This window comes from Budorcas taxicolor, chromosome 3, assembly GCF_023091745.1.
Source record: "Budorcas taxicolor isolate Tak-1 chromosome 3, Takin1.1, whole genome shotgun sequence".
NCBI lineage: Eukaryota > Metazoa > Chordata > Mammalia > Artiodactyla > Bovidae > Budorcas > Budorcas taxicolor.
In genome coordinates, this window is record NC_068912.1 from 94,806,157 (window position 1) to 94,833,965 (window position 27,809).

Consider the following 27,809-nt stretch of genomic DNA (forward strand, 5'->3'; position numbering starts at 1 on the left):
CAGGTCTTTCACTGAAAGGCATGATCCCAATGAGTCTCCCCAGCCATCTAAAATTTTAAACCACCCCCTACAAATATACACACACTTCTATTTCATTTTTTCCTTTCCTGCGTTTTTTTTTTTTTTTTTTTCCCTCCCCAGGACTTGGCACTGTCTTATTTCCTTGTATTTTACCAATTCATCTTATTTATTGGCTTTCTCCTCTATCAGATTAGATGCTACAGAGGGGAGGAATTTTATATTTTGTTCACTACTGTATCCCCAGAACTTAGAATAATGTCTAAAATAGATGTTGAACAAATTAGTGGATCTAAACAAATTCTAGCTTTCCCTTTAAGAGTTGAAAGTAAGCAGAATTTGTTTTATAGATGTCTCAACTGATACTTCACTTGCTTCAAAAAATTCTGTTATATTAAACTTTAAAAAGTCAACACATTTACACACATGCTAATGTATATCCATCTTAACTTGCTTTCAATTCTAATCAAGAATATAAGACCTTAAACATTGAAAATTTCATCAATTTTTCAGCAAACTTATGAGCAAGGACCTATGAATGCAAAATAATTCTTATTATGTCCAAGAATATAAAGAATATTAGAGTTCTTTACAAAAGCCAAATAATCTCATGTTGTCTGAGACTTCCAAAACTATTACAGTAGAAAACAAACTAATGAATCCAACAGTCTCAGAACTAAGTATCCATTTTAAAAATACATATAACACTTATTTATCCTTGCCATTTAAATGATTCATTAAAGGAATCATTTGTTTTACAAGCAAACAACATAAATACAGAAGTGTTAAAGGGAAGATCAGTTTAACATAAATAATTTAAATCAGAGACGTAGAGGTGCCTTTACTCTAGAGGCCTGAGTCTCCTCTCCTTTAAACAGGCAAACAATATAGCTTCTGAAGTCCAAAGAAGATGTCTTCTTAGTAACTGCAGAGAAGAGAATGTCATGCTGCAGTCTTTACCTGTATCTAGCAGCTACTACTTGAAATACATTAAAGTATTCAAGTTCATTCAAGTAAAGAGTTCCAGAGTGTGAGTATTATCTGGTTTCACTGATAAGCAGCATTATATATTTAACCTAAAAATAAAGGCCATGGACTTTCTTAAACTAAGATTTTAAATGTTTTATGAAATTAAATGTAGTAGAAAATTTCAAGAGAGCATTATTAGTTAAAAGCAGTTCTGAGTAAAAAAATATGACCAAACATAATAAATACTCTAAGAATGCTTTTTCCTAAAAGCATTAGAGATATCACAAGTGAGTACATTGGCTTGTCTTTATTATATATAAGCTGCATCTTTCATTTCTATGTGCCAACAAGACAATGAAGAAAAATTACTGCAATATACTATCCTAATACAGAAGGACAATAGCTGTCTGAACATCCCACATAACGTATCTGGTCACTGTTAGACTTCATAACCAAAACATTTTTAAACAATAAACTGATTTACTATTTTTTTTAATCCTGTTATACCTAGCATCTATCACAGTGCACTGTCACTTGTAGTTCAGAAAAAGTGCAAATATTCTCAATTTCTAAGTTTCTTGGGCTGCTTTAAATAGAAAATAGAGGTTACTCTCGATAGGCAAAATAGCAAAAACATTAGTATCAAAGCTAATAGACACTCCTAACAGATGAGAGTACATTAGGACAGGATCATTAAAACTGACTTTTATTTGCTGGTTTATAGAGTTTTCAAAGCAAGATGAAATGAGAATGATCATCCAGTACCTTACCCTTTCTACCGGTGAACCAGAGCATGCAATGCCGAAACATAGCAGTGGCAGATGGCATTTGGTGTTATTAACTATAAAAAGGATAATAGCAGAGAAATGACGGCTGGCAGACAAGACAGAATGCAGATGAAATGAATGCAAACTTGTAGTTCTTGAAGCAAAGCAAAACCTTAAGCCAAAGGCTGCCACTAGCTTCAATTTAATTTATATTGTGAGTTTTACAGGGACAAACACTGCAACCTTCACAATCAGTCTTTAGACTCTTCATGCAGAAGCAGAGCCATACTCCTCGATAAAGAAGATCAGCAACCTTCTGTAAACACAAGCCAGCAGCAGCAGCAGCAGCAGCCCATTACTCTCTCCCTTCACTGATTTTTATCGTTTAAATTTTTAATCTCCAGTTGCAGCCAGATCCACAGATGTTTCAAAGAGATCTGTATCCGCTGCAGATATGATTAAATCCCTGCCTAACCTGCAGTACCACTTCATCCAGAACGTTCCTGTGCACTCGTTCATACAGGATCAGTTGTAAAAGCCATTCTAGTCATCCAGCAAACAACCCACAGGAGAAGGAAAGAAGCAGTTGGGACTGCGAAGAGAAAAAAATCTCTTCTTTCAGCTCACCCTGGAAATGGAAGGTTTTCTGATCAACAGTTATTGTGAAGGTGCTGTCGTCCTCATCGTCTATACCAATCACAGCTCCCTGTGAAACAAAGAGCAAAATCCCAATAAGGCAAACAATGACATCAGCAATATTCGCTACTGCTACAGCCCTGGAATGCTCAATGCACCTACGACACTGGAAGCAGGCTAGACACAGAAAAGGGAAGCTGAGACTCCAGCTTTGCTTACAGAGGAGGGGGGTGGCAGAGCACTGTAGTAGTCTGCAAGGGTACTTCCCACTCTTGCCTAAGGGGCATGGATATGGTGAGGACGAGGGGATAAACATAGAATCTAAGTCTAGAATCTATTTAAAACCCAGCCATTGACCCTTTCTGAGTTTCAGATTGCTCTCTAAAATGGGAGTCACCTCAGTTGTTCTGAGGCTCAAAGAACATCAGTGCTTTTCATCAGGCTGCTTCTGTGTTATATTTATTAGTAAAGAAACACCAGGTGACAATTGCTTCAAAACCCTGTCCCAATGGCTGCTTCCAGGTGTGCGCTGCTACTGCACTTCCATATCATGCGATCATCTATGTCTGCCTTCTCCCACTGAATTGCTATGAGATCTGAGGACTATTTTATTTTGAGACATGGCATTCAAGTACACACTCAGTATATGTTTTTTTAAAATAAAAGCATGAACAATTCTCCAAAAGAGAGGGGTAAGGTAGGCCTGCAGTTATAAGTTGCTTGTTTCAGGAAGGTGGATAGAGTGGGTTTTAAACTTTATCTTTTTTTGTATTCAACTATATGCAGCCATATTAAAACAATATAACGCTATGAAAAACAGGGAGGCTACTGGTCAGTGTTCTTAAGAAATAAGGGTGCTAAGGTATTCCAAACAGAATAGCTAGAGAACCTGACACAACTACAACGCCCCACGTTGATGACAAAAGAAGCAGTCAGTGGTACCACCGACAAAAGCAGGACCTTGTAAAATGGGATTGAAAGGACTCAAGGGGCCAAAATTCCAAATCTTATGAAAAAGGGCTACTCCTATCCCAGGAGTTTCAGGCAATAGAGTCAAACATTTACAGGTCACCCATGCCACTATACTTTTTACAAAAGACCTTCATTAGTATAGCTCGTCCCAACTTATGATAGTTTGACTTAGGACTTTTCAACTTTACAGGTGTGAAAGCCATAAATACTCAGCAGAAATCATACTCTGAATTTTGAATTTGGGTCTTTTCCTGAGCGAGCAATATGTGGTGATACTCTCCCACGATGCTGGGCAGCAGCTCCCAGTCAGCCACGTGATCACAAGGCGGAACAACGAACACTGACAACCATTCCTGTATCCAATTAACCACTCTGGTTTTTAGTACGGTATTCAATAAATTACATGAGCTATTCAACATGTGTGTGTGTTAGTCACGTTCGAGTCTGCAACTCCATGAGCTGTAGCCCACCAGGCTCCTCTGCCCATGGGATTCTCCAGGCAAGAATACTGGGGCTATTCAATACTATATTATAAAACAGGCTTTGTGTGAAATGATTTTGCCCAACTATAGGCTCACATAAGTGTTCTGAACATGTTTAAGGCACGTGAGCCTAAGCCATGGTATTCAGTACATTAGGTGTATTAAATGCATTTCTGACTTACACTAGGTTTACTGTATGTAACCCCATTGTAAAGGCTGTACCTGTTTTCACTCACCAGAAGAAAGCTGGAAATTTTCCAGAAAATAGGTGAAAAGCAAAAACAGCATTCAGATTTGTTTTGCCCTAGGCCATTACAGAGGCAGGAAACACCACAAACAGTAAGAGTAGAACCGCCAAGCTCCCTCCTCAGGAACTACACTCAGCATCTCAGCATCAAGTTGTCAGCTTTGAACTGTATCAGAGAGGATCTGGGCTTTATCTCTATTTGTTTTCTGTATACGTTAGGAAGCAGCATCCTAAGGTAACTGCTTTTCTGCTTTCGCCATTTTGCCTTACAAAAGGTTTCATAAGAATACTCATCTTTCAGATAAGGGAGGAAACCTGTTCCTCTTTCTTCTCAGAGACTGTCCGGATGAACCCCAATTCTATCCAAATCCTACCAACCTGCATTATCTTAGTCATTCCTCTATACTATATAGGGTAGGGATTTTTATAACTATTTTCAGATACAGAAAGTGTATCCAGAATATAATGACATACCCAGGTCATACAGAGTTAACGGCAGAACCAGAACCATTTGGCAAACATTCTATGACAGCAAATAAAGACACATCTTGGTGGGTAAGCATGTGTGGGAGCAACTCATTCAGGTTAAATTACTTTCATGCTTAGTGGAGTTAACCTTCTAACTTTATGATGCAGCAAATATCTGCTAAGTCATAACTAAATACAGCAAGTACGCTGTTAATAGATACAGGCTTAAAATATATAACAACAGTGCCTCCGGTAGAGGAGACAAAATATGTAAAGAGATGAATATACATAAAACAAGGCAAAAAGTGACCCCTACTTGGATGAACTTTGAAGACATGCTGAATAAAAGAAGCTTGTCACAAAGGACATATTGTATGCTTCCATTTATATGAAATGTCCCAAACAGGCAAATTCATAGAGACTAAGAATAGGTTAGTGGTTGCCCAGGGCTGAGAGGCAGGAGAAGGACGTAGGGTAAAATGAGGAGTAACTGCTAATAGGTATGAGTTTCCTTATAAGGTGATTAAAAAAAATTCTAAAATTGAAATTGTAATGGTAGTTGCACCAAAAACACTGAAACGTCTACTTTAAATGGGTGAGTTATATCTCAACTGGTGAGATATAATAACTGACCACCATCCCAAACTTGGGTTCGTTCTTTTTAGCCCCTTAATATAAATTCATCAGTTAACTAGTCAACTTAGAAACCTCTCGGTTCTAACACTTGTTCTCCCTTATTCCATCACCACAAGTTGTGCTCATTCCACTTCCAAACTATAATCTCAAATTCTCCCAACTCTTCTTCCTTCTATTAACTGTTATGGCCCTATTTCAGGGTTTCATCACTTCTTGCTTGATGAAGCAATCTGTCTTCAGTCTGGCTACCTTTAGTCCATAGTCCTCGATATTGCCAGAATAGTATTTATAAAGCACAAATTCTTACAGGAGCCTCAGATAGTTAAAACTTTCCTTGGCTCTCCATGAACTATGAGATAAAACCAACAATTCTTCATAATGCCATTCAAGATGGTTCAAGATCTGGCCCAATCAACATTTCTATGTCATCACCCAGCCACTTCTTCCTCACCTCACAGAGACCCTGTAGGTACTCAGCCTCAAGATTTCCTCTATGCACTGAAAGAAAACACCAAGCAATTTCACTTTTTCATGTCCTTCCTCAAGTTCAGTTCCTACCATTTGCTAAACAAAAGCAAAACACCACATTCCCACTAGCGACCACCTCCTTTCTTACTGCTTTCACCAGGAGGAGCTTTTTGAAAACTGCCCACACCTTAACCTTTCACCTACTCCTGGCAATTAGCTTCCTTTCCCACCTCTGCACCAAGTTTTACTCTCACAGCTCTTCAATACTTTACTACACTTGAGTTTTGTCACAGAACACCGCTCTGAAGCACTGCTACTGCTCCTAACCACTTCTGTTTTAAAACGTGTTCTTTCAATGACTCTTCACTACTTAAGTCGTGCTTCAGAAACATTTCTATCCAAGTATCTCTGACAACCCACAGGGGAAAGAGCATTCTTTCTTGGTCCATTACATTTTTCCCCTCCTCTATCCAAATGCTTCTTTGAAGACTCTGGAACCTACCTAACTACCTCCAATGCCAACCCAGTCTTGCCATTGCCCTGAGCATTCTTCAGTGTACAGATGCACAATTCATCTGACACTCTGACCTCTCAGTTTCGTGATTATTCAACTAAAATAAACTTCACTGTCTTTCTCCTTCACTGACTCATTCCCATGTCAATTCCTTAGACCTGGATATCTTACCATATCCAATACGATAGCTGTTAGTCACATAAAGGTATTTAAATTTTAATTATAATTGAGTAAATTTAAGTAAAACTTTATTTTTTTTTAAGTAAAACTTTAAATAAGTTCTTCAGTCGTATTTCAAATACTCAATAGCCCCATGTGGCCAGAGGCTATGGGACTAGACACTGTAGATACAGAACATTTTAATAATTGCAGTAAATTCTACTGGACAGCATTGTCCTTGACCTAGCCATTACAGAGAACTGAACCATAGTAAAAAAGTTAACACTGTCAGTTAGTGAACTGGCAGTAATAAACCAGCCACTATGATAAGCATTTTACATACATCACTTGAAAATAACGTTATACTGAAAGGTAAGCAGTCATGTACAGATGTGAGAGTTGGACCATAAAGAAGGCTGAGTACCGAAGAACTGATGAATCATGGTGCTTTTGAATCATGGTGCTGGAGAAGACTCTTGAGCGTCCGTTGGACTGCAAGAAGACCAAACCAGTTGATTCTAAAGGAAATCTACTCCGAGTATTCATTGGAAGGATTGATGCTGGAGTTGAAGCTCCAATACTTTGGCCACCTGATATGAAGAGCTGACTCATTGGAAATGCCCTAGATGCTGGGAAAGATTGAGGGCAGGAGGAAAAGAGGGAGGCAGAGGATGAGATGGTTAGATAGCATGACCAACTGAATGGACATGAAAGTGAAAGTCGCTCAGTAGTGTCCGACTCTTTGCAACCCCATGGACTACTCAGTCCACGGAATTCTCCAGGGGCCAGAATACTGGAGTGGGTGGCCTTTCCCTTCTCCAGGGGTTCTTCCCAACCCAGGGATCGAACCCCGGTCTCCTTCATTGCAGGTGGATTCTTTACCAACTAAGCCACAAGGGAAGCCTGACGTGCTTCCCTGGACATGAATATGAACAAACTCCGGGAGATGGTGAAGGACAGAGAAGCCTGGTGTGCCATAGTCCATGGGATGGCAAACAGCCAGACACAACTTAGTGACTGAACAAACATATACACAAATCATAACTTTACAAGCTCAATAAAGAAATGCTCTCCTTGTACCCTTTCCTAATCATTAGCCTTGTCCTCCATCCCAAAGCCAAACAGCATCCCTACTTCTAACATTAAAAGTAGTTTTGTCCGTCTCCATACAAATGGACTCATATCACATATTTTCTTTTGTGTCTGGCTTCTTTCACTCAACATGTTTGTGAAATTCATCCAAGATGCTGCACGTAGCAATGGTTTGTTATTTCTATTGCTATATGTAGTATTCTTTTGTAGGAATATCCACAATTTATCAATTTCATTGCAGATGGACATTTATGTTGTTTTCCAGTCTTAGGTTATTAGAATCATGCTGCTATGACATTGTCATTCATATCTTGTGTGTTATATATATGTATACATATGCTTATATTTCTAGTAGATACAATGTAGGAATGAATTTGCTAAGTCTTATGGTTTGCACACACCAATTTTAATAGACACTGTCAAACAGTTCTCAGTTCAGTTGCTCAGTCGTATCCAACTCTTTGCGACCCCAAGACTGCAGCACGCCAGGCTTCCCTGTCCATCACCAACTCCTGGAGCTTGCTCAAATTCATGTCCATTGAGTTGGTGATGCCATCCAACCATCTCATCCACTGTCATCCCCTTCTCTTCCTGCCTTCAATCTTCCCCAGCATCAAGGTCTTTTCAGATGACTCAGTTCTTCACATCAGATGGCCAAAGCATTAGAGTTTCAGCTTCATCAACAGTCCTTCCAATGAATATTCAGGACTTATTTCCTTTAGGATTGACTGGTTGGAATTCCTTGCAGCCCAAGGGACTCTCAAGAGACTTCTCCAACACCACAGTTCAAAAGCATTAATCCTTCGGTGCTCAGCTTTTTTTATAGTCCAACTCTCACATCCATACATAACTACTGGAGAAACCATAGCTTTGACTAGACAGACCTTTGTCGGCAAAGTAATGTCTCAGCTCTTTAATACGCTGTCTAGGTTGGTCATAGCTTTTCTTCCAAGAAGCAAGCGTCTTTTAATTTCATGGCTGCAGTCACCATCTGTAGCGATTTTGGAGCCCAAAAAATAAAGTCTGTCACTGTTTTCGTTGTTTCCCCATCTATTTGCCATGAAGTGATGGGGCCAGATGCCATGATCTTAGTTTTCTGAATGTTGAGTTTTAAGCCAACTTTTTTACTCTTGTCTTTCACTTTCATCAAGAAGCTCTTTAGTTCTTCTTTGCTTTCTGCCATAAAGGTGGTGTCATCTGCATATCTGAGATTATTGACATTTTTTCCAGCAATCTTGATTCCAGCTTGTGCTTCATCCAGTCTGGCATTTCTCATGATGTACTCTGCATATAAGTTAAATAAGCAGGGTGCCAAGATATACCCTTGACATACTCATTGAGCCAAAAATACTCCAACCTATAGTGTATGAAAGTTTCAATCGTTCTACATCTTCACTAACACTTTTTTTACGTTAGTCATTCTGGCAGGTGAGTACTAGTAGCTCTTGGTGGTCCTAATTATATTTCCCTGAAAACAACAAAGTTCGTATCTTTTTATGTTCGTGACCATTTGGCGAGACTTTTGTGAAACAGTTCAAGTTTCTTGTCTATTGAATAGACTAGACTACCATTTTCTAATTATTTTAGGCGGTTTTTTTAAAATATATCCTGGACATGAATCTTTCATAGTTATGAATTAGGCAAATATTTTCTCCCACCCTCTTGCCAGCCTTTGTACTCTCATAATGATGTCTTTTCATGAAGAGTTAACTTTAACGCAGTAAAATGTATTGGTTTTACAACTATGGTTGTGCTTTCTGTATCTTCTTTAGGAAATCTTTACTAATCCTAATGCCATGAAAGTATTCTCCTATGTTATCATCCAGAAGTCTCTACACCTGTGTTTCAGGTGATGTGAACAGCTGACTCACTGGAAAAGACCCTGATGCTGGGAAAGACTGAGGGCAGAAGAGGGTGACAGAGGAGGAGATGGTTGGATAGCATCACCAATTCAATGGACATGAACTTGGGCAAACTCTACAAGATAGTGAGGGACAGGGAAGCCTGGCATGCTGCAGTACGTGGGGCCGTGAAGAGTCGGACATGACTTGGCACCTGAACAACAACAATAATCAAATTGAATAAGTCCTCCAACATTTGTCTTTTGGCCTTTATAAATTGTAAATCAACATCACGACCATGGTCATAGCCAGTTCTCCCTAGAATGGCAGGTGAGAGAAGTTGATATCTACTGGGGTCTCTTTGTTGACTAAGGCAGGAATCAAAAGTGAATATTCTTGGCCCTTTATAAACTTTACAGTCAGCAGTTGAACAAGTTTTACACACACTTTTTACATACTCACTTATTAGGATACTGATTGGGAACAAACTGGGACTGCCATTTATTTAGGTCTTTTTTTAATATTTATTTTAAATTAGAGGACAACTCCTTTACAATGTTGTGTTGGTTTCTGCCATATATCAACATGAGTCAGCCATAGGTACATATATAACTTCAGTGTTTATAGTTTTCTGAGTAAAGGTCTTATCTACCTATTGTTAATATTTATACCTAAGTAATTAATGTTTTGATGCTATGGTAAATGTTCTCATTTTTAAAAATTTATTTTCTAATTACAAGTTGCTGATATATTGAAATACAGTTTATTTTTGTATAGTGTTCTTGGATCTCCTAACCTTGCTAAATTCACTTTTCAATTCTTTAGTTTATCTGCAGATTCTTTTGGATTCTCTATATGTTCAATTAAAGCTGCCATGAATAATAACAATTTTATTTCTTCTACTCCAATCCTCACACTTTATATTTATTTTTCTTGTTTTATTCATTGGCTAGGACTGCCTGGTTTCAGACTGACCCTAGAGTGGTAGGCAATGTTGAATATAAGGAGAGTAGGGGGCGTCCTTGTCTTGCTATTGGTCTCTCTTCCACTGTCCACGGTAGCTATTTGAAATCTTCTCTACTTTCCTTGAACCCTCAACAACCTAAACAGTCATTAGGTAGGAACTCTGCACCTATTATGCCCTCCCACCTGAAGATTCCTCTGCATCCATACCCAGTCTTGCTTCTTTTCACTTGTCGTAATTGAAAAAGGGCCTATTACCTTTCTTCAGGCCTCTAACTCTAATCTTCAGCTCCTCTTCTTTCTACTGGCTCCTTCTCAACATCATTTACATATGCCAAGACTTTACACTCTTTAACAACAACAAAAATAATACCAACAATCTTTCTCCATTATACAGCCTCATCTAGCAAATGGCCCACCTCTCTCTTTCTGTTCCAACCAAGATTATTATTCAGACTTGTCCAAGTCTCCTGCCTAAAATTTATTTTAACCTCCCACTCCTTGTAATCATATCAGTAGCTCTTCTTTACATTGAAATAAGGCACACTGTATGATCCGGTTTATCTGCAACAGTTTCAGATTATTCCTATTGTTGTTTGTTGTTGTTCAGTTGCTAAGTCATGTCTGACTCTTTGAGACCCCATGACTGCAGCATGCCAGGCTTCCCTACCTATCCTTCACTATCTCCCGGAGTTTGCTCAAACTCATGTCCATCAAGTCAGTGATGCCCATCCAACAACCTCATTCTCTGTTGCCCGCTTCTCCTCCTGCCCTCAATCTTTCCCGGCATCAGGGTCTTTTCCAATGAGTCGGCTCTTCAGACCAGGTGGCCAAAGCATTGGAGCTATTGTTTTATTCCTGTTATCCTAGCATAATGATGAATAGAACCCCCTTTTATTCTTAGAGGAGTATCCTGGTTTAGGGGATATGGTCACTGTATCATGGCCTAGCCCAAAGACCCTCAGTGATTTGCTCCATGCCTACCTCTCATCTCTCCTCAAATTCTATAGTTGGGCAGTTTGAGGTTTACCAATTTCCCCAAGCTGTCTTCCACCAAACATCCTTCCTCTCCCCTAATCTGGGTTTATACTATTTATCTTTATATCTGGTAAAGCAAAATTCCCTTTTCTAATCCATATATGAAATAATATTCTATCATTAAGCAAAGTTCTTTGTTACGCTAACTCATCAAATTTTCAAAGTTTTTACTTCATCCCTGCTTTTATGACTCATTGTGCCAACATAATAAGCATATATATCTTTCAATGACTTTCCCTGATTTTTCTTCTGAAGGTTTCAGATGATCAACCTTTCAGGTTCTGCCAGGATTTGGGCTCACCATGGTGCCTGCTGCTCCAGGTCACACTATCCAGGTTCCAGAAGGTAATGGGAGATGGAGTTATGAAATCAGTTGAGTTTCCTGACTTCACCTCTTCTCTTTTCTTCTATATCCACAAACATATTTCAGAAATAATCATAGTTCTGGTACCAAAGACAGGAAGATAGTTTTGCTTTCATGTCTTGGGAAAAAACAGAACCCTGGCTATTTCAGGGCTAATCTCCCTTCGTCAAAAGAGAAAAGTAGAATGGTAAACTGGTTCCAAAGAAAATAAAAAAGAAATGATGACTCCTCTGGGACACAGATCGCTCATATGGCTCCTAAAAGGAATGTTGACTGTGCTAAGAATACACAGCACAGCTACTCCCACTGCGACTCTACAACTTCACATTTTCCCTCACTGCTGAAATATTAGAAGTCTTCCAGTCATGTATCGTTTCCACATTCTCACATTATATGATCTCCCATGAATATAACACATAAATATGACCTCTCAGATTTAAGCAGAACAGGTATTACTCTTTAGAAATTAGAAAACCAAGACTCAGAGTATATTAAAAAAAAACATTGCCTAAGGTCTGACAACTAAAAGACAGGAGAATTCAGGTCTTCCAACTCTTGAGCCAAAGTTCATTCTTAACAGGGCATAGGTATAATAAGCAATATTCACTAATTCAACATACTTACTAAATCCCTATTCTGGGCCAGGAGCAATTAACAGCCAGGGGATATAAACAGGAATAAGGTATATCTCTGCACTGTCAGAGCACATAGTTCAGAGAGGAGAGAGAAGAGTCAACAACACAGAGGGAAGCAGGAAAGCTGGAGGTCCAGTGTGCTCATCAAGGGCACTGCTGCATAAACAAGAAACGATGCATCAACATCATTCAGTGATTCAATAAGTATTTATCGAGTTTTCTGGTGAAAGCAATAGAGTGGTGAACAATTTGCTTTCCTTTTTTCACTCAATGCTATTTTGAGGTTTGTTCATATTGAGTAAATAAATATATACACTTTTCATGTCAAGAATATAAATATATGTGTGTATACATATGAATACACATACATATACACACAAATGCTATCCATGTTGAGAATATGCATGTAACTTTTATCTGTTATATAGTATTCTATTATATAAGTATACCACAATGTCTAATTTCCCTGTGTAGAACATTTAGGTTACTTTTAATTTTTCCTATCCCAATAATGCAGCAATAATCATCACTGTATATGTTTCCTGGTAACATTTCTGCAAGAGAATATTAAGCAAACACTCTGAAATGGCAGAGAGTTCCTTTTTATGTAGAATCAGACATATCTTATTACAAAGTGTTAGTTGCTCAGTTGTGTCCAACTCTTTGAGATCCCATGGAGTGTATGTAGCTCTCTAGGATCCTGTCCATGGAATTCTCCAGGCAGGAACACTACAGTGGGTAGCCATTCCCTTCCCCAGGGGATCTTCCTGATCCAGGGATTGAACCCAGTTCTCCCACAGCATCTGAGCCACCAGGGAAGCCCTCAGACTATAAAACTGCTCCCCTAAGCAGTTGTCCCAATTAATATCCTCACCAGCACTGGGTAAAAAAGTTCCTATATCCCCAACTGCTGGCCAACACTAGATAAAAATTAGACTTTATAAGACCTTGGTAATCTGATCAAAATACTATCTTACTGAACTTTTAATTCAGAATCTCTGACAATCACTGAGAACAAGAATCAAGTCACTTTTATTGCCATTCTTATTTCTTTTATGTGAATTGAGTGTATCCTTTGACATTTTCTTTTTGGACATTCTTTTGACTTTTCTACTGATTTGTATGTGTTCTTTGGGTTTTCTTTTTTGTCTATTTGATTTGTAGGAATTCTTTATATATTCTGCATATTAAACCTCTGTCAACTGTATGCACTGTAAATATTTTCTCTCCTGTCCAAGGCGTGCTTTTCTCTGATTGTAGTCTTTTGTTATTGCTGTTGAAAGGCTTTAAAAATTGAATGTTGTCAAATCTAACGATCATTTCTATCGTTGTTTGCTTTTTAAGACATCTTCCTTTATCCTGATATCATAGAGACATTCTTCTATACATTCTTATGAGTATAAAATTTCATTTTATACCTTTAATACTTCTGGAATTCATTTCTGTGTATAGCATGAGGTAGGGAACAATTTTATTTTCTCCATATGGGCAGCCAATTGATCCAACTTCATTTACTGAGTGATAGTGTCTTATTTGTAATGCTGTTATACACTAAATTTACATAGATGTAAATATTCCTAAGCTTTCTCTTCCATGCCACTGATCTATTTATTTCCTCTTATACCAATACCATACTTACTTTAATTTACCATAGTTTCATTTAAAAAGTTTTAACATCTGAAAAGGCAAGTCCCCCAACCCCTTATTCTTCAAATTCTTCTTGCCCCTTTACCATTTTAAATGACTTTTAGAATCATCTTGTCAACTTCTTTGTTAAGCCTGATTAAGATTTTTGACTGAAATTATATGTATTTATAGATTAATTTAAGGAAAACAAACATACAGATAATCCTGAGTCTAATAAGCAGGAAGATGAGATAGCTGTTCAGATCTTCCTTTAGTCTTTCAATGATGTTTACTTTTTTCCCATCAAAGGAATGTATTTGTAAAATATATTCTTACGTAACTTAGAATTTTTTGTTACTATTAGAATCTCTTTTTTTAAATTATGGGTATATCGATTTCAGATCCAAAACCTTTCCCAAAGCCGAGACATTTAAACAGTATTTATGTAAATTTTTGTGGATTTTTTTAAAAGTAGAAAATCATACTATCTTCAAATATTAATAATGTTTATTCTTCACTTCCATCCTTTTTCTTTGATTTCTTTTGTTTCTTATTCTTGTGTTTGCCAGGACTTCTAGTACAGTTACAGAAACATCATCTGCAAACACTAATTTTGATTCATCTTCCCAAGGCTTACATCTTTTGTATCTTATTGCATTCCCAAGGACCTCCAGAATACCATATATAAAGAAGTAGCAATCTCTACCAAAATATCCATGACATTTTTAAGAACTAGAAGAAATAATCCTAAAATTCACATGGAACCACAGCAAGCCAGAACTGCAACAGCAATCTTGAGAAAAAAGAAAAAAAGCTGGAGGTATAAACCTCCCACACTTCAGACTATACTATATAGCCACAGTAATCAAAATAGAAGCTATTGGCATAAGAACAGAATCATTAACCAATGGAACAGAATAGAGAGCCAGAAATAGACACACAAACCTGTGGTCAGTTAATCAATGACAAAGAACGCAAGAATACACAATGGAGAAAAGACAGTCTCTTCAAGAAGTGATGCTGAGAAAACCGGACCGCAGACAGTCACATGTAAAACAGTGAGATTACAACGTTCCCTCACAGCATATAAAAAAAAGTTAAATCAAAATGGTTTGAAGACCTCAACATAAGACTGGAAACCATAAAACTCCTAGAAGAGAACATAGGCTGAATACTCTTTGAAACAAATCATAGCAGTATTTTCTTGGATCACCTTCCCATGGCAAAATAAATAAATATCAAAAACCCATATGGGACCTAATTAAAAGCTTTTGCACAGCAAAGGAAACCGCCAACGAAACTAAAAGACAACCTACAGAATGGGATAAAGCATTTGCAAATCATGCAACCTACAAGGGGTTAATACCCAAAATATACAAACAGATTATACAACTTTATATACAACTCAAAAAAACAAACAAGCCAATCAATGAAGACTTGAACAGATTTTTTCCCAAACAAGACAGATGGCTAACAGGCACATGAAAAGATGCTCAATGTTGCTAATCATTAGAGAAATGCAAATCTAACCCACAACGAGATAGCACCTCACACTTGTCAAAATGGCTATCGTCAAAAAAGTCTACAAATAACAAATGCTGGAGAGGATGCAGAGAAAAAGAAATCTTTATACACTGTTGATGGGAATGTAAATTGGTGCAGCCACTATGGAAAACAGTAAGGAGGTTATGGAGGCTCCTCAAAAAACTAAAAAAATAGAACTACCATACAATACAGCAATTCCACTCCTAGGTATATATCCAGAAAAAAAAAAAAAAAAACAGAAATACTAATTTGAAACGATACATGCATCCCAATATTCACAGCAGCATTATCTACAACAGCCAAGACATGGAAGCAACTCAGGTGCAGTCAACAGACAGCTGGATTAAGAAGATGTAGAGAGTGCGTGCGTGTGTGTGTGTGTGTGTGTGTGTGTGTGTGTGTGTGTAAACACACACACAATATATATACATATAGATGTATATATATATATGCATATACAAATAGAATGAAATATTACTCTGCCATAGAAAAGAACAAAATACTACCATTTGTAGCAAAGTGGATGGACTCAGGGTTATGCTTAGAGAAATAAGTCAGACAGAGAAAGACAAATACTCTATGACATTGCTTACATGTGGAATCTAAAAATATTTCAAATAAATGTATATATAAAATAGAAACAGACTCACAAATATAGAAAAATTGTGGTTATCAAAGAGGAGAATGGAGGAAAGACAAATTAGGGTTATGGGATTAACAGATACAAACTACTATGTATAAAATACATAAGCAACAAAGACATACTTCATAGCACAGAATATTACAGTCATTATCTTGAAATAACCTATAATGGAATATAATCTGCAAAAATACTGAATCACTACAGTGTACACCTGAAACTAACATAATATTGTGAATCAACTGCACTACAGTTCAAAAAAAAAAAAAAAAAAACAGAAAAATCAAGCACCTTTGTCTCATTGCTGATTCTAAAGTAGATGCTTCTACTATTTCGCTGTTGAGCACACTGGAACATTTTAGCAAATACTCCTTATTGGGTTAAGAATGTTCTCTTCCTATTCCTAGCTGGCATTGATCTTGAATGCATGTTTCATTTTATTCACTGCTTCTTTTCCATTTATTCAGATGGTCATGTAATTTCCCTTTTTAATTAGTTAATATGTTAAATTATCTTAATTGATTATAAAATTAGAATCCTATTAATAGTATTCCCAAAATAAACTGTTTGGTCATAACCCTTTTTGTTTATATATTACGGGGTATGGTTTGCTGCTTTTTGTTCATGATTTTAACATTTACATTAATAAGTGACTCTGGCCTAAAAATTTCCTTGATTGTTCCTCTTTCTACTTTATCATTAATTTTTTCTTGTTTAATTTTTTGACTATAATGCTTATCTCATTAATTTTCAATCTCTATTTTATCATATATTCATTTAAGGTTATAAATCACAGACTGCCTTAGACGCAGCTTTAACATGTGGTCCCTTCACTGTCACTCAGGTTTAAATATTTCATAATTTCCATTATAATTTCAACCTTCACCAATAAATTATTTAGAAGTATCCATGTGAGGTGGCACATGGCTACTGTTTTGTTAAGGAGTTTCTAATTTATTCCACCATTGTCAAAGAATGTTATATATGCGACACTGAGTTTTGAGTACCCTCTTTTCCCATACAATTCTAATCTTTTTCTTAAAGTCTATTATTTATTTATTTTACCACCAAAAGTTCATTGTTAGATTCCCAGGAATTTTTATTTAAAAGCTGAAGATTAAGGTTATATAATTCCTAGAATCAAACTCAGATTTACTTTCTGAAATCAATCCAGGCAAGCCTTAAGGTCTATTATTTCTGATATTATTAATAATACTATTTCCTAGCTTTCTTTTGGTATCTTCCTGGAACATCATTTTTTAATCACCTTATTTTTAAATTTATAACCATAAAATATGATAAACATTCAGAAAATAGCATTAATGACATCTATGTACTAATCACAAGAGATTAAATAGATGTTTACATCTTGTACAAGAAAGTCGGAGAAGAGATTCTTAATGTCAAATTCACAGAGAAGAGATGATGCCTGCAAAACAAGCTAGCGAATTAACAAAGAAGGACTTAAATCAATAGAGTAATTTTTCGTAATGAAATGACAAAACAACTGACAGAACGATGCAGACAGGATGTAGATCTAAGAGGATAGGGGAGAAGGATACTCTTAAGGTTATACATTAATCTAAAAATATCTAATTGTATCCATGCTAAGATAGCAATGATTATAAAATGCATTCCAATGCCAGAGATGTTAACATATGCAAAAATAATGTAGAATCACTGAAATAAGGCACTGGAAGAAATCAATGCTAAAACTATTAACCCATCACAGGACAGTGCTATACTCTCTTGTAATGGACTAAGAGAATATGAGACTCCTTCCTCAGGGAATCAATCAACTCTGATGATAAGCACAATAAATAAATGAAGTACTCAGTTTCACTGGATTGGTAAAAAAAAAAAAGTCACATATGGATTAACAGTTTTCAAAAAGTCACAATATATTTAGTGATTACTTTGGTTATTCCTAAGGCCCTGCAGAATTCCTAAGAATCTGATATTCATCTCATCATTAGTAATTAGTAACAGCAGTAATTATCATTCATTAAGAATTGGATACTTTATAATGTATCCGTTAATGTGATATTCATAATTACATGAGTAAATGACACGAGGCCATTCCAGAGGTAAAGGAAACAGGACTCAGAACTGAATAAATGAGTTCCCCGAAGTCACAAAGCTAGTAAGTGGATCTGGATTTGAATTCCATTTCATTTTTCACCTGTTCTTGTCTCTACCCTCACACTGCCTCTTTAACACTTAACACTTCTCCATTTTTCATGTTACCTGGATAAATAACAACTGAATAAATGGATAAATAACTGAATAAATGGATAAATAAATAATAAATGGATACACTGATAAATAGCTGAATAACTGGATAAAAAACTGAATAAATGAGTTCCCTGAAGTCACAAAGCTAGTAAGTGGCAAATCTGGATTTGAATTCCATTTCATTTTTTACCTGTTCTTGTTTCTACCGCCACACTGCCTCTTTAATATTAACACTTCTCCATTTTTCATGTTACCTGGAAATATTAATGTTTTGCTTTTGGTTGAGTCCCAGAAGGGGGAAAAAAAAAATCAGACCCCAGGACTCAACTGGCTATTGTACTTCTCCATCAAGGCCAAGGGCACCATCTAGTGGCCATACTCTGACATTACCACAGTCAAAGAAAGATGGGAAGGAAATGGTTTCCTCCACTAGTTTTCCGCTTCTGTGCATCAAGTTGGAGCACCTGCATTATTGACTCTTGTAGTTAAGAATAGGAGCCTGGAAACATTAAGGGCTGAACAGGGCTTTGGAACAACATAGACCCAAGTTCAACCCCAGATTCACCATTTACTAACTATGTGACTTTGGTAAGCTACTAAAAGTAGTGTGAGTCTCAGTCTTCTCATTTGTAAAACGAAATACCACCACTGACCTGAGAGGATTATCATGGCGATATCAATGAAAATTTGGCAACACAGTGACTGATCCAAAGAGCTTCCTCAGTAACTACTGGTTCCTTTCCCTATTCCTTCATGTAGCCTAAAACCACGTGGGTGTTTTGCTTTTTTTTCTTTTTAAAAAAACACATCCATGCCACTGTGTTTAACTTATTTTGTCTATAAACTATAGTAAAGGTAAATTCCCTAAAATGTATTCCTTATTTTTATAATTACATGAAATCAACAAGAAGCATTTTTTGAGTACCTACTTACAATGTACCATGCATTTGTGACACTGGGTGTGAACTCACTAGTGGGCAGAGAAAACAGACTACTTAACACGTAATATCATCTAAAAGTCCTTTCATGGCTATAAGTGACAAATGGAAGAGGATCAAATCTGTTAGAAGGATGTGGGTGAGCTTCACGAAGGAATGCTTCATGAAGAATCACCATTTGAAAAGTCTCTTAAAAGATGACTTGGTCACCATGTCCTGCCCGCCATCTGCCACACATGGTGGGATACTGCTTCAAGAACTTGCTTCAGACTTGTGCGTGCAGACAGTGTCCACTGTCACGGCAGCCCAGTGTGTGCCAGGCTGATGCATGGTCACTTTCCAGGAGGGAAGCAAGGTGACTTCAGCTGAGGATGACCTGACTGACAGGCTGCAGGAGAAGATATCTCAGGCCTGCTGCAACCATGGGCTGTTCCGTGAGTACAGCCTCTACCCCAGGAAGAGACTGGTCTCGTACACCGTCATCCTGGTCTTCCGGCACTATCATATCAAGTTTCTGGGCAGTCTGCGGGCCTCCCTGATGCTCCTGCACCCCAGTCCCAGCTGGGCAGAGAGCCTGGTCCATGTGCACTTCAAGGAGGAGACTGGCATCGCTGAGCTCATCGTCCTGTGCCTACCCACATCAGGACTACCTCTACTTCACGTGCAAGATACACAAGGCCAAGTTCAAACGGGGGCTGGCTCTGCCCACCATGGTCACAGAACTCGGATCACTGCTGACATCTGTGGGGCTCTGCACACTCTTTGGCCTGATGCCCACCCTCAACAGTGGTGAGGTTTTCCCCCACCTTGTGGTGATCACTGGGCTAGAGAACGTGTTGGTGCTCACCAAGTCAGTGGTCTCCACCCCAGTGGATCTCAAGAGGAAGCTGTGCATTGCCCAAGGCCTAAGCAGAGAGAGCTGGTCCATCATGGAAACCATAGTCACAGAGCTGGGCATCATCTTTGTTGGCTACTTCACCCTCATGCCTGCCACTCAGGAGTTTTTATTGCTTTGCCGTTGTGGGCCTGGTGTCTGACTTCTTCCTTCAAACGCTGTTTTTCAGCACTGTTCATTGACATTTGCTGGATAGAGCTGGCGGATATGAACAAGTGGCTGCCCCCTGAGGCCTGACTGACCCCGGCTAAGCCAGTGGCATGGCCAACACGCCTTGAACGGCAGTTGTCCACATCCCATGCCATCATGCTACAACCATTCTCCTTTCAAAACCTGTGATTCCCCAAGAGGCTGCATGCAGTCTGCTTCCCGGCCTGAACCCGCCTAACACAGCACCTGCCATGGCCAGCACTGAGGTCTTGATTGGTATCCTGGTGTACACAGACCTAGCTGCCCAGGTGACAGAACAGGGTTCTCTGGGTGACAGCACCCTGGCTCCCCTGTCTGTACCCAGTGATGTGGTGCCCTTCAGCCAGCCAGATCCCACCTTCTCCATCTTCCCACCTGACACCTCTAAGTCACCCAAGAATCAGACATGGCTGGGGGAGCTGCCCAGCAGGCCCAATGGTCCACCTGAGGGTGTCCACGACAGCCCAGCCCCAGAGTAACCTGGGGGCCTGAGGATGAGGAACATTGGAGGAAACCACCCTTCAGGCACTAGCCAACACTCTTCAACTACTACATCATCACACTGGCCCAGAGGGACGTCAACCTGCTGCCTGTCATCCCTGTCACACCCCTGCCCCAAACCCAATGGAAGCCTCTGGAGGGGCAGCACCCTCAGGACACCCACAAACCCTGGCTTCCACCATGGCCTGGGCAGAATGGGCTCTGGGAGGCTGGCCTCAGGGGGGCAGACACAGTGCAGGCACACAGAGACATCACCCTGTACAAGGTGGGGGGACTCAGTGAGACCCCGGGCATCATTGTGCTGCTGCTGCTCTGCCTGTACGGCATGTTCTGCCCGAGTAACTGTAAGTAGCCTGGTGCAGGACCCTGGCAAACCCATGGTATGAGGTGCTGGCCTGCAGTGACTACAGCTACAGGCCACCTGAGATGGAGATCGTGCCCCTGGTGCTGCATGGGCACCTCATGGACATCGAGTCTCTGGCCAGCGATGGGATGCTGCTGGTGAGCTGTTGCTTGGCAGGCCACAAGTATGTATGAGATGCACACATTGGAGACAACCTCACCAGCATCCGGCGCCCAGGCGGGCAGCATCATGACAATGGTGTTGGCAATGTGCTGGAGGCTCAGGAGAGCTGGGAACGGCTGTCAGAGAGCAGGGTGGCCAGAGTGGCCCGGGGACAGTCCTCCACTACAGCACCATCACAAGGCCCTCCTCCACCTCCCTTCTTTGGGGATCTGTCAGACCTCACCTGTTTGATCTCACCAACTTCTCAGCATAGCTGCAGCTCCCAAAGCTAACTGAGCCTGAGTCCTAGCCCTGGGTGGGCTGTCGCCCTGCTCAGGACTCCCCAGGCAATGATTTCAGCCGCCTGGTGCAGCCAGTATACTAGAAAGAGATTTGGAATGGCTCCTCTCCACACACGAGCCCTGCACCCACTCTGCCCCAGGCCCCTGAGGATGAGGGAGGCACTCCTCTCAGAGCTTCCCTTTCCTCATCTGGTCCCCCAACACAGACGGCCCTATGTGGAGCCTGGAGCTCAGGGCAATCCCATCGTGGTGGGTGGAGCAGTGGTCGGCTGGAGGTATGGGAGGCCATCGAGGGCACTCTGCACTGCAGCAGCGAGGAGGTCTCCTCCGGCAACACGGAGACAAAAGGACTGGCTGCCTGGCTCAATAGTTTCCTTGACTTCTCCTTGGAGACTCACACCTGCCCTCAGCTTCCTGCAGTTCCAAAGGGCCCCAAGGTAGGGCAGTCCCCCAAATTCCCCATGTACAGCAGCAAGGAGACAGCAGCACTGACCCACAGTGCCCTGTGCACACCAGAAGCCCATCACAGCCTGGAGGCAGAGGCCAGGCACTGTGTGACTGGGAGCCAGGACCACACACTGAGGGTGATCGGTCTGGAGGACTCAGGCTGCCTCTTCACTCTGCAAAGCCATTCAGAGGCCATCACGACTATGTACATTGACCAGACCACAGTGCTAGTCAGTGGCAGGTAAGATGGGGCCATGTGCCTGTGGGACGTGTTGACTGGCAGCCAGGTCAGCCACACGTTCACTCTCCATGGAGATGTTACTACACCACCTCCCACGTCACCAGCCGTGGTCTAGATGATCTCGTCAGGATCTGGGACTGCAGCATAGGCATCAAGCGCTACTCCACTCAGCAAGACCTGGGTTGTGATGCAAGCCTGAGTGTCATTTCAGACAACCTGCTGGTGACCAGCGGCCAGGCCGTGCTTGCTTTACAGATCTAGTCCATGGGGACCTGTTATATAGTCAGTCTACCTGGGGAAGAAGAGTGAGGCCCAGCTGGCCTGCCAGATCCTGTTGCTGAACAACACTACCATTGCTTAGAACTCTAGCAGCGGGCTTAGCCGAGTGTACGTGCTCTCTGTACTGGAGAAGCTGGACTGAGGGTGGACCTCCCTGCCCATCTGCCTGGGGTGCTCTGCGGGGCAATGCACTGGACCTGGCCTGGAGAGAAGCCCTGGCCTGTCTTTGGGAAGCTGCCTGTGAACTGTCCTGTCCTGCCTCATGATTGTAATGTTAAACTTTTAAAAAAAAAAGAAAAGGATGAGCTCACCAGATAAGGGCACAGAATACTCCTGACATAGAAAAATATATGATACAAGGTTGAAGAAACAAAGTGTGGTGTGGTTAGAACATAGGATAGGATGGATGAATAGGCAGGAAGAGATCCGTGAGAGCTTGTTATGTTCCTTTGGAACCTAGGTGATAGGTGCATTATCACCACCACCACTACCATCATCGTTCACAGCAGTTATCACTGCATGTGTACGATGTGCCAAACTCTGTACATACATAAGTGCTAAACCTCACAATCTAACAAGTTATATGTTATCTTCATAGAAGTTAAGAAATTTGCTCAAAGGTACAAAGTCAGTAAGGGGTATAGCTAAATGATATTCAGCTCCAGCTCTCTCTGATTCTACCACATCAGTGGTCCCAAAGTTGGCTGTACAATGCAATCGCCTGGAGAAACTGTTTAAAAATAAAAGGTTCCAGACCCAGTTCTAAAACAGTATTATCACTAGAGAGTGGAACTTGGAAATCTGTTTCCTAAATAGAAAGCCAAATGGCAGTTCAGCTTCTTGAAAATAACACAAAGCCTCTTAAAACACACACACACACACACACACACGCACACACGCATGCACGCACGCAACTAATTAAAAGCCTAATTAAGTGCGTAATCCTCACAAAATTCCGCAAGGGTTATTATAATCCCCACTTAAAAGAAGAGAAAACAAGGTCTGGAGAATTACCGATTGCTTCCCTCTTCCAGTCAACAAAGCAAAGAGCAAAAATAAGATTCAAACACAGGTATAGCAAGCTCTTCTCAAGTCATGCTGTGTGGCAGAATTCTAAAATACTACCCCGCCCAATGACCCGTCCCTGTTTTTCTCTCCTCCCCTTTGAGTGTGAGTAGAAATTGCAAATATGATGAGAAGTTACTGCAGGGATTATGTTACAGGATGAGTAATCACTGAAGTGATTACATGGCAAAAGGGAGATTATCTGGTGGGTATAACCTATTCTAATCATATAAGACTTTTTAAAAGCAGTGTTTTCTGCAGCTGGTAACAGAAAGGAGGAGTCAGAGAGGCTTAAAGCACTAAAAGACTTCCATGCGCCCTGCTGACTTGAAGATGGGGGGGGCCACAGGACAAGGAGTATGCATAGCCTCTAGAAGTTAAGAGCAGATCTCAAGCTGACAGCCAGCAAGAAAATGAGGACCTTGGTCCTTTAATCACAAAGAACTGAATTCTTCCAACAACCTGAATGAACCTGGAAGCGGACTCTCTCCTGTAGTCCCTCAGAGCCTCCAGATAAGAGCCCAGCTTGGCTAACAAGATTTCATCAAGGAGAGAACCTTTCTAAGGTGTTTGATCTACGGAACTGTAGATTTTAAAAATGTAGATTTAAAAAATGTTTTTTTAAAATTGTGGTAAAGTACACATAACATAAAATTTACCATTTTAATATTTTTAAGAACATTCACATTGTTGTACAACCATCCTAACCGTCCATTTCCAGAACTTTTTCATCTTCTCAAACTGGAAACTCTGTATCCATTAAACAAGAAATCTCTAATCTTCCTAGCCTCAACCCCTGGAAGCCACCATTCTATTTTCTGTTTCCATGAATTTGACAACTCCAGGTACCTTATGTAAGTAGAATCAAACAGTATTTGTCATTTTGTGACTGACTTAATTCAGGTAGCAAATGCCCTTAAAAGTTCATCCATGTTGTACCATGTGTCAGAATTTCCTTTCTTTTTAAGACTAAACACTATTCCATTGTCATGGATATTTCACATTTGTTTATCCATTCATCCATCAAATGGACACTAGGGCTGCTTCCATGTCTAGACTATTGTAAGTAACAATAGTTGCTCACAATAGGTGCTGCTGCTTTTGCAAATGTATACAAATATCCACTCAAGGCTGTGCTTTCAATTCTTTTGGGTATATACAGACATTTATATATATCTAAATGAGTGTTGTTTTAAGTCCATTATTATGAACATTGAGTAAGTAAAAGGAAATAATCAAGCATTTATTTATCCTGTTTGAATTGTAGCACTGGGTAACCACATAACTGATGAAGTGTTTCCTTATATGATTATTTCTGATAAAAATTTAAACAAAATGATAAAATATAATTTTACAAATGGATCTAGGTACTGCATCAACAGTTGGTAATATCTGGGAGTTCCCTGGTGGTCCAGTGGTTAGGACTCAGCAACTTTCAGTGTCGTGACCCAAATTTAATCCCTGGTTAGGGAATTAACATCCTGCAGCCAAAAAAAAAGTTGCTAATACCAATGAAGAGCAAAAACCAGACATTGCCTCCTAATAAAAGAACACAACACCGCCTAAAGGGATCAAACCTAAGTCTGACTCAGTCTCTGGATCAGCTGCCAATATGTAGGAAAAGCAGAGACAGGAACATGCTGAACTGCACCAGTATGCAATCGATAAAACCTACACTATGGAAAACTCCTACAGGTCAAAGGGTCTGGAGTCTTCAACAGATAAATTGCAAACAAAAGATATCAATTTTTTTAAATGGGCAAGATAAAATGTAGAATATAGGAAAGCAAATCCAAGAAGTGGTTCCTATAAAACAAGAGTGGTTACTTTAGGAGACAGGCAGCGGGCTGCAATTTGAATGGGACACACAGACAGGCTTCCACAGTAACTGGCCAAATTCTACTTCTTAACCTACAAGGTAGTCACGAGGTTTAATAAATAATTAAGCTATATTTAAAAGAAAAAACTGTGCATTAAATGTAACAATCCAGATTGAATTCAACTGAAGAGCTGTCTCACTACAGCTCTGCCAAAGTCTCACTACTGAGTCTATCTTAAGCCAAGAAAGCAGCTAATACCAGACTGAGGTCAATAACAAGTGCTTAGAAAAGCAATTAAACCAAGAAGGCAAAAGCAAAAACCAAAGGAAAGGGGAAAAATAGCCAAGAGTACAATAAGCTGAATTTTCAAAAATCTTTATGCTGTCATATATACACCATCTGTTCAAAACAAGCCTGTCTCATTTCCATCCTGCAAATTCACCATACTTAACTCCTATCTCAGTGTCAAAATTTTTCCATTAGAATTTGATTTCTTTCTCAGAGTTATCTCCCATTTCTACCAATAACCTACTGCTAACAAAGGCAATCATATATTTATGAAACACATTTACATATTCAAAAGTAAGGGTACAGAAAAGAAGATGGCAGAAAGAAAGCAACAGGAATCCGAAAGAAGAAAATGCCACTAGAAGCTGATTTACCTATTAATAGTTATGACAGAGATAGGCCCTTCTTTAGATACAGTTGAGTACTAGAAACTATATTCTCAACCCTGCATTCCTCCATGTCTTTAGCTATTCAGACAATGGTGGAAACTGAACAGGAAATAAAAAACTGTTTGAAGCTATAGGCCTATACTGTCCAATAAGGTAGCCCTGAGTCACATGAGGCTATACAGCACCTGAAATGCAGCTGATCTGAACCAAGATGTGCCATAAGTACAAAAAACATAGTGGATTCCAAAGATGTAGTATGAAAAAAAAGAAGGTAAAATATCTCAATAATTTTTTATTGATTGCATGTTCAAATAATATTCTGGATATACTGGCATAAACAAAATATATCATTAAAATTAATTTCACCTGCTTTTTGCTTTTTAAATGTGACACAACAAAAATTTTAAATTATATATGTTGCTCACATTATATTTCTAAGGGACATAACGGCTGCAACACCCATTATTAAATAGTGTTGAACAGACTAAGTAGCTGAAAGTGGGGATTTCTCAGAGTTTTTTCCTACTGCTTACTCTATTGCCAACACTACAACTCATTTAATTTCCAGCCCCTGTCCCTGGATACAAAACATTAAAAAAATCAGTAGGTGCATCAAGTCATGGATACAATGTTAAATTAATGGGCCAAAAGAACTGAACTCTAGCCCTGGTTCTGGAGTTACCCTGGAGAAGTCGTTTTTCCTCTAAGCCTTAAACTTGTCTGCCCCAACAATTAAGTAAGGGAGCTAAACTAAATTTAGACTCCCATGAATCTGTCATAATAGTTTTCTTTCTGTCAAAATTGGTTTTCGTAAAAATGAATAAATACTCACTCTGAGTCTCACACATCCTCTGCGAGAGCCTCTCATCATTTTGTCCTTGGACTAAAAGAAAAACAAAAACATTAAATGAATAAAAGATAAACAGACTTTTTAGAATCATCTAGGGGTAAAGAGATAAATTTTATAGTAATATTCCTCCCTTTTCCCGATCCCTGTCCCACTCTACCCAGCCATCACTTAAAGATAGGAATTAGCAAATTTAAAACGTTTTGTGCTGTGCCTGGTCACTCAGTCATGTCCTACTCTGCAACCCCATGCACTGTAGCCAACCAGGTTCCTCTGTCCATGTTCCTCCAGGCAAGAATCCTGGAGTGGGCTGCCATGCCCTCCTCCAGAGGATCTTCCCAACCCAGGGATCAAACCCAGGTCTCCCGCATTGCAGACAGATTCTGAGACACCAGGAAGTAGATTATACAAATAAAGCTAATCACAGAATTTTATGTGTACCTTAAACATAGCATATATTACACTATATTTTCATTTTTCCTTCATATCCCTTAACTCTCAACTGAAATACGTTTCTCATATTTCAGTGAGTTTGAGAGTCATCTGAATCTGGGGATTTAAGAATCACTCCCAGATGATTCTGACTCAAGCAAACAGAGGACACATTTTGAGAAAAACTGCTGTAACTTTGTCTTTGCAACTCCCCAGATGGGTCACATTTTTTTTGCCTCTGAGATTTCTCATCCCATGTTTCTCAGTTTAGAATATCCTTGACTCTGATTTTCTGCCTTGGATCGTCACTCATCAAGTGCCCTACCTCTGTCTGATTAGAATTCCCACCCCTAGAC

At 39.6% G+C, this 27,809-nt stretch overlaps 1 protein-coding gene and 1 pseudogene across 3 annotated transcripts in view; one reads left to right on the forward strand and one right to left on the reverse strand.

The window, feature by feature from the left end:
* Positions 1–27,809, reverse strand: part of OSBPL9 (oxysterol binding protein like 9) — a 273,396-nt gene that overhangs the window by 113,014 nt on the left and 132,573 nt on the right. For all 3 annotated transcript variants that reach the window (XM_052638144.1, XM_052638143.1, XM_052638142.1), the window contains exons 2-3: positions 27,007–27,057; positions 2,382–2,460 (exon numbers count right to left, since the gene is read on the reverse strand). In XM_052638144.1, the coding sequence (XP_052494104.1) occupies positions 2,382–2,460; positions 27,007–27,045 (118 nt within the window). In that variant the 5' untranslated portion in view covers positions 27,046–27,057. The remainder of the gene's footprint in view (positions 1–2,381; positions 2,461–27,006; positions 27,058–27,809) is intronic.
* LOC128045691 (sterol regulatory element-binding protein cleavage-activating protein-like) lies at positions 19,702–22,754 on the forward strand (annotated as a pseudogene).